An 8,365-nucleotide genomic window follows, 5' to 3' on the forward strand; every position below is an offset into this window, starting at 1 on the left:
GACTGCATCGCCACCCGTGCTGATCAGAGCTCCACGCTGGGCAAACAGGAAATGTAATTCAAAAGTTCGCAGGGCTTTTCCTGTTTACCTGCCCGCTGCATCCGAGTTCAGATTGCTGTCCAGAGCGGTCAGTGGTGCACTGTGGGATACCGCCCAGAGGCCAATAACGTCGATTTCCGTCCACACTAACTGTAATCCGATATGTTAATATCGAATTTAGCGCTACTCCTCTCATCGGGGAAGAGTACAGAAATTGATTTAAAGAGCCCTTTATATCAATATAAAGGGCGTTGTAGTGTGGATGGGTACAGCGTTAAATCGATTTAAACGCGTAGTGTAGACCAGGCCTAAAATGGTATATAGTGAGCTTAACGACGGATCTTATGACCCATGCTTAAGGACTAATATTAGTATTGTCCCATACATTACTATTATGAAACAAGCATCTAATTTCCAGCATGGATGATGATGAGCTGCCAAGCCTGAATATTACAGGTGGAAAGAGAAAATTAAGACTTAGACCTAAGAACTGCATAACATCTACAAACCAAACTCCAAATTCCATACATAGTACAAAATTCTTGATTGCAAAACTAGTTCAAAAAAATCTGGAACAATGATGTGCAGTCACAGGAATGCAAAGTAACTGGAAAATATGACCACAGCTTGGTACTGAAAAATCTTTACGGCACCAGTCAATACATTTAATCGGGCAGAAGTCTGAGCTAATATAATACATCAGCTGCTATGTCCAGCATTATGAGGCTAAAACCATCTTTGCTGAGGTTGGGCTCCAATCACAGACGCTGGAGCCATACATTCAATGCAAGTTTCCAATTTACCTGCTTCTAAATCAATGCTTATGGAACTGAAAATAATAATTAAAAACCTTTGTAAAACACAGATCCTGGTGGGAAAGGGAAGAAGAATGTGCTCCGTGATATTGTTAGATTCCCATACTTTAGGTGTAGGAATTAAATGAAGTCATTATGTCTAAAATTCCCTTTAACATTTGATTACCTGTTACAGGATTGTGTTTCATGGCCAATAAACCTCAAAATCCTACTGAGGATGATGTATTTCTAGACAACAGCATCAGTGGTCTTGGCATATTCTTTAACTTTGCTTCTGCCAGCATGAGCAGGTATTTTATGCACAGATACAGTTGCAAACGTATACACATTATCTAAATATACACCGCACATACACACAAAGAGCTCTTCCAGTTTAGGCCCTGATTTGGCAAACCTGACTCACGTTGAGTAGTACTTACTCAAGAAATTCTGTTGATTTGTGTGTAAATTTTGCTCACTGTGAGTAAAGGCTGAAGAATCAGGCCCAAGATAAACAGCCTGCCTGGGAACATAAAGGCTTGACGAATTTTTAGATTTAGAGTGCCCGATGTTTGCAGCAATGGAAAGGACTGTGGAAATGCATTTACACCAACACTTTTCACCTATTACAGATAATATATATCTATATATAATTGTATCTATTAAAAGGGAATGATCCAGGCCAGTCTTCCCTGGCCCACTCTCTATGAAACTGCTCCACCCAGACATTAACTTTAAAATACCCTGAACTTGTAAAGCCCTGAAAGATCTGCCCAGCACATATTCTGGACAATCAGTCTAGGATTCCAATCAGATAATACTTCATGACAATTTCTTATCCTGAAGATCCATTTGCTTCCTGACCTTCAATTCTGAAGTCTGTGCAAAGAGAAGATGCTGGCTCCTGAGAAGGAAGCTGAAATTTAAAGAAACAAGAAAAATAAACTAAGCATTGTTCTGTCAGAGCAATTCACACCTGCCTGCTTCATCCTTTGTACTGGGTTCAACATTCTTTACTTTAAATCATACACACTTCGAGGAAACACTTTGCCTTTTCACTAGCATATTTGATGGGTGTAGGGCAGCAACTGGCTTTCAATGTTATCAAGATTTGCAACATTTCCTTCCTGCGTTGGAAGCATTGTCCTCCTCAGAAGAAAGTGGATGCATAGTGAAAAGCTATAAGAAGTAATTTATCAAATAGTCTTAGGGCTTGTCTTCACGTACCGCACTACAGCAGCGCAGCTGTAGCGCTTTAGTGAAGATGTTACTACACCATCACCATAGTGAATTCACCGCCCCAAGAAGCGGTAGCTATGTTGATGGGAGAAGCTCTCACCGTGACATAGTGCTGTCTACGCCGGGGGTTAGGTTGGTATAACTACGTTCTTCAGCAGCGTGGATTCTTCACACCCCTTGAGTGATGTAGTTCTACCAATGGAATTCTCTAGTGTAAACCTGGCCTTAAATGGTCTCTTTGAAACAGAAAACTAGGTTGTGGATAGGGTGACCAGACAGCAAGTCCGGAAAAACTGTGATGGGGGTTGGGGATAATAGGAGCCTATATAAGAAAAAGATCCAAAAATCTGGACTGTTCCTATAAAATTGGGACATCTGGTCACCCTAGTTGTAGATTATGCTGCATTAACATAGAGTTTACAATTAACATGTTGAGCAAATTAAGGGTTAAATGCCCTGTCAACCCACTTCTCTACCTACAGAACAGAAAGAGAAGTAGATCTCTGGCTCCTAGGTGAGTGCTGCTTCATTGCATGGTTCCTTTGCAGAGACTTGAGGAGGGGACAGCTCATAACTGAGTGGAGCTGTGAGAGGGCATCCTCCCAATGTCGTAAAGGCCAGAATGTATGGGATCAGTGACATTCTGACATGAAGGACCTGACTCCTCACCCAGCTCATGCCATCTGCTGCTATACGCAGGCCCCTCCATGATGAAAAAAAGCCAGAGGGGAGAGTCACTAGTGACTTGCGCATTGTAAGCTACTGTAATTTAGTCCTGACTGCATGGAAGAGGAATTTACCATGTAGCATGGCTATTCCCAACTCCTCCCCTATTCCACAAACCCTACCCGCCACTTTTGGAAGTACATGAAACAGATCTTCATTCCAGTGGTCATGCGGGGGAGAGATATGATTAAATCTTAGGGAATATACTGCCCAGCCACATTCCACCATCAAATACCTCACAGCTCTTTGATCCTTTCCTGCAAGTTAAATGCCTTTCAGTGCTCTTCTGGGGTGCGTAAACTGAGGGGGCTTCTCTGGGCTCTTTTAGCTCACACAAATAGGTCAGAGATATGTAAAATTTATTTTCTAGATCTCTGAACAAGAAGAGAGAATACTGAAGCCAACACTCTATGCACCACAGTCCCGGGAGGTTAAAAAAATGAAATTAAATTAAAACCCCCCTAAACCCCAACCTCCATTATCTTATCTCAGACTTTTCTATTCAAAGCTCTGTACAACCACGCCATAATTAATCCTCAGAGTGTCCCTATGAGGCATTGTATCTCCTTCTGTAAAATAGGTTAACAAACAGGTTAAATGACAAGGCCTCAGAAATCCCATGTCAGAGCCAGACTGTCTCGAGTCACCTGAAAATAAAGTGCTGACCTGTCTGAGTGAGTTTTGTACCATCAGATTTGTAAACCGCTATGTCTCCATTTCTATGGCAAGAGATGAACCTTCATGGTAACCTATAAAATTGAAAACAAAATGGTTAGAGATAGATAGAATACTGTTCCTATCATCCTTATGCTCCAAATACACCATTAGCTATTAAATGTTATAGATAATTTTTTAAGCACCATTTTAAACAAAAATCAGACATTCATCCCCATCAATGGTAACCCTGCTGATTTCTAAACTGAGAGTTTATTTATTGGCATCATCAGATTCACAATCCATGCCCACAGGCTTTAACAGCCACATTGACAAGTAAAGATCTTCCAATTTTAATGGCATGTTTCAGGTCTGATTAGTCAGAAAATTATACTGTCTTGCTGCTATTGGTCTGGATGTAATCCAAATACTCAGTTATTACAGCTCTTTAGGTGCTGGTACTTCGATAGGAAGGAAAGAGATGGCTAGAAAATGAGAGACTGCAAAGCAATATCGGTTGTGTCTCAAATACATCCATCCCCTTCTATCACATATATCTGCATGCATTGGAATTTAATCCCTACAATGAAAAAGAGGTGATTTGCTTTGTTTCAAGGATTTATGCAAATTAACATGATTTCTCAGGACAGGGAGGTTTCTCGTTATTTAATTCCTCCTAGTCAGAGCACTGCAGTAAGTTCCTCAACTGCAGTCAAGGCAGTTCTCATGCATACAGTATTTCCTAATGAATAACATTTAAATTGAAATCAGGTGCCTTCAGACATTTGAAGCTTTATGTGATAATCTGTGTTTATCAGCTTCCAACTATTACACTGAATATAGTAGAGTCTGCCATAGGCTGGAACTGAATATGTGATCAATTCAGGAGGAACTCTACTCTCATGATTATGCTACCAAATTTACTGTACTACATACCCAAGTACTACATATGATTAATTATATCTAGAAATTTGACTTGCCCTGAAACATACATTTAAATCCACATGTGATTAGTTTTTTTAATATCATATAGTACACATATTTAAAAAGTTGTTGTCCACAGCCTTATCTTGCTATTATAAGGGCAAACAGAATCCAAGCGCACACAGCACCAACAAATTCAGGATTTGGATATTAAGTAAATTCAAGATGAATTTTTAGAAAAAAACGATAAGACTATTTTATAATCTGCCAGCACGTCATTTGGGGGAATCCTGACTAGACAGATTAGAATATGTTTTGACAGCATTAATGAAATTAGAAAAATGCCATAACTTAAGGATTAAAGTGCATTTGTAAGTGAGTGTTCTTGGTTTCTGGTTGATCAAGAAGCTCAGAATGTTTTTCATTCTAACTGAAATGCTACAATCTTCAGCAAATCTATGTACAAAAAAGTCACAGCAAATGTCTACACCCATTTCAAACCGAGGGGGACACGATCTTACAGTGAAGATACAGGCAACTGAGAATATTTGCTTCCACACACCTTCTAGCTCAGGCCATGGAGTTTCCCCCCTCCTGAATTTCAGTAACACGTATCTTGTAGTCATAAGTCTCCCAGTTTCCCCTAACATTGATTTTAAAACACTATCCACAGGTGGTTTGCCTTTGCAATTTTTGCTTTTGACTTTAAGTTTATGTTCAGAAAAATCAATCACAGCACAGGCAATGGATTGTAGTGTTGTGGTTATACAGCAACACTTGATCAAGCATTTTTCTTTCTTTTTTTTTTTTTAATTATCTCTGTGGCATATCACTTCCTCTTCTGCATATGCCTAGAGGAGGGACTCTGATGATGAGAACTGCTCTTATTACTTCTGTCATAAAGTGCAAGTGCACAAGCAATCATAAGTGTGTGCTGCAGAAGCTCCAAGAGGAGAGAGACACCACTTCAATACCTCAGGGGAGGAATCATTCTGCTTTTGGCGTGACTGGCAGTGCCATTTTCTAAGAGAGCATGATCAAAGTTGCCGGAAGTTCATGTTCTGTCAGTTCTAGCTTTGGCACCAGTCAATTAGTGTCCTAAGCAATGAAGAGTAAAGCAAGAACAAAAACTCACTATCTCATCTTATCTTTTCCTCACAAATGTGTTTTAGTATCACGAGAAGCTATAAACACACAGAACGTTGCTATCTACACTAACAGGAAGTGGTGCAACAATTCAAGGTCTGGAGAAAACATGCCTCTCAAGCGATGGAATTACTCTAGGCCTGAGTGCTGCTTATCCAACAACGGCCTTTCATATCTGTCATTACAAGGTAAATCCTGACCCTTCTCAGTGGTCATGAAGGGCCAGAGACATCATGGACCTAATGCCGTTCAGCTGCAGGGAGACTGGATTTGGGCATCCCTGCATGCCGTGGAGCTTTTCTACGAAGGCTCCCTGCAGTACAGCGTACTGGAACTTGGGGAGTGGACAAGCCAATCCTGGGCAGTAGGCAGGTATAACCGCAACTACAGTACTTCACTGGCCACTCCCTATGCTGCAGTAGTGGCCACAGAAAGACCTATAGGGAAGGGGACATCCCCCCGGGGGACCTCCATTGTGCTAAACCCAGTTAGTTAGGCTCGCAGCTGGGACAGAGGATTTGCTCTTCTGGGAGAAGGGTAAATGGCATGTATTATGTGCACTTCCTAGTTCTAGCAACTGAATTCCAATACTGAGGCACCTGTCCATAAAACAATACTGACTGGGGACACAGAATGTCCTAACCAGAAAAGGTCTTTGAGTCACAGACTCAAAACAAACTTTTATTTGAATAAAAAAAACCAAACAAACAGAAAGAGCTCCTCACCACTCCCAAAACAAGTGAGGGGAAAACTACCCTTCCAGTTCTGACGACTGAAGTTCTAATTCCTAGCATGTCTAGCTACACAATATACCCAACTTTGTTTTTTTCATTTTGGTCTTTAACTCTGTAATACACTTAGTTTGGCTTTTGTGTTCTAGGAAGGAATTCGAGTCCTATTAGTAGGGCCGTACCAATTCACGACTGTGAAATTAGACTTCCCCCGTGAACTCTAGCTATTGGAAGGGAGGGGAAGGGGCGGGCCTGGGGGTGCTCCAGCCAGGGGCTTCTATCCATCATCAGGCTCCAGCTGCTAGTCTGCCAGGCTGGGGAGGGACAGGATGACTTCTTCCCCAGCATGGCTGCTCTTGAGGGGGGAGATCAGACCCCACCTCCCATTACTTCTGCTGGCTGCAGGAAGCTCCGTGGCTGCATTGCACCCTCACCGGTTTCAGCGAGGCTCTGAGGGCAGCGCAGCCATGGAGCTTCCTGCAGCTTGAGGAGGTGCCCAGAGGTGGGTTTGACCTCCCCCCAGCAAACAGCAGTTGTTCAGGGGAAGAGGAAGTCCCAACCCACCCCAGTCTGGCCAGGACTGGATGCTAGGAGCCCCCGGTGGGGGCACTCTCAGCAGTATGGGAGAGATCAGACCACCTCTACCTCTGGGAACCTCCTCTAGCTGCAGGAAGCACGGTTACAACACCCTGAAATTTCAGATGTCAAACATCTGAAAACATGAAACTGACCAATTTAAAAACCCTCTGGCTGTGAAATTAACCAAAATGGCCTTACCTATTGGTGCTGAACAAAACTTCACCAAGTTTCAGAGCAAGATGATTATACACCATTTTCTTCACTGGGAAAGATCCTAGTACCGGTCACTGATCATTATATGATCACTATAATCATTAGACTTCAATGTAAAGGCTTGAAACTCAGATTTTGAGAGCTGGCTTGGCACAAGCTAGTTTCATTCTTATGCATGCTTATGCTCATAATTAGAGAGCTAAGCAGACTTTTTATTCAGAGACCATAACACACTGTAAAAAGTAGGGGACTTGGGAACCACTCCTGAAGGGACAGATTGATTTTTTAAATTATCACAAATAGCACACAGAAAGACACCAATGTTATTTTTAAAAGTCCATCAGCAATGCATCACTGTGTCAGACAGATTAGCTGAACTATAATATACACGTCTTAGCAGAAGCAGATGTTTTTTCAGCACAGCTGTATAAAGGTCACCTGAAATCACTTATCTGACGCAATGCTGAAATGAGCCTCCTCAGCCCTGTACATGAAATCTTGGGAGTGCTAGTGTCTGAAGTGTGCCTTGGACAAGGCTTCATTTATTTACTTTGCAATAACATGCCCCCTCCGCAATCAAACTTTAACACAAGCTAACATTAAACCAGGGGACAGTAAGGCTGCAAGTGATGTATAGTCAGAAATAAAAGCTACTACTACTGCTACTGAGGTCTTATACTGCAATTTTCATCAGTAGATCTCAAAGTGCTTGACAGTCTTTAACATATTTATCCTCCCAATATCCCTGTGAGGTAAGGCAGTTTGATTATCCCCATTTTACACATGAGGAACACAGAGGATAAGTGACTTGCCCAAGGTCACACGGGAAGTCTGTGGCAGAGCAGAAAGCTGAACCTGGATCCTAGGCTAGTGCCCCAATAACTGGACCAGCCTTCCTCTAGCTCCATTCTGCGAGTACACAAGACAGCACACACTTATAAAAACCTATATTAGCTTTAGTTTTTAAACAAAGCTATTGCTTCCACACAGGTCACCAAGCGTGCACTGTTGAAAATGACTAAAGGGGGCTCCCTGAATGTGAAATTTAGCATGAAGGGTCTTGTTTTAAGCCTGGAAATAGTTAACATGATACCAAAGCTGAGCTCCTAATGAAAGCCTAGTTTCTATAGCACTAAATGTGCATTAGCAAGCTCTTCACCTGTACTTGCTTAATTCACAAGTTATGGTTACACAAGAGTTTATAGGAAAAAACCATGATCCAATTCTTTAAACAGAAATCTGCTGAGCTTTCACACCAGGATGGTGTGAAAGTAGAATGAATTATATTGTAAAAATAAGAATGGATTAAAGAAATGTTGT

General features: G+C 41.6%; 1 protein-coding gene across 3 annotated transcripts in view; it reads right to left on the reverse strand.

Annotated features, from left to right (window-relative positions):
* The window catches only part of ZDHHC15 (zDHHC palmitoyltransferase 15), a 38,320-nt gene that overhangs the window by 6,116 nt on the left and 23,839 nt on the right, over positions 1-8,365 (reverse strand). For 2 of the 3 annotated variants that reach the window (XM_075068802.1, XM_075068800.1), the window contains 2 exons: positions 3,465-3,547; positions 348-1,749 (listed from right to left, as the gene is read on the reverse strand). In XM_075068802.1, coding sequence (XP_074924903.1) covers positions 3,504-3,547 — 44 coding nt within the window. In that variant the 3' untranslated portion in view covers positions 348-1,749; positions 3,465-3,503. Of the gene's footprint in view, positions 1-347; positions 1,750-3,464; positions 3,548-8,365 lie in introns of those variants that run through there. The other variant, XM_075068801.1, reaches the window with a different exon arrangement.

This window comes from Chelonoidis abingdonii, chromosome 8 (assembly GCF_003597395.2).
Source record: "Chelonoidis abingdonii isolate Lonesome George chromosome 8, CheloAbing_2.0, whole genome shotgun sequence".
Taxonomy (NCBI): domain Eukaryota; kingdom Metazoa; phylum Chordata; order Testudines; family Testudinidae; genus Chelonoidis; species Chelonoidis abingdonii.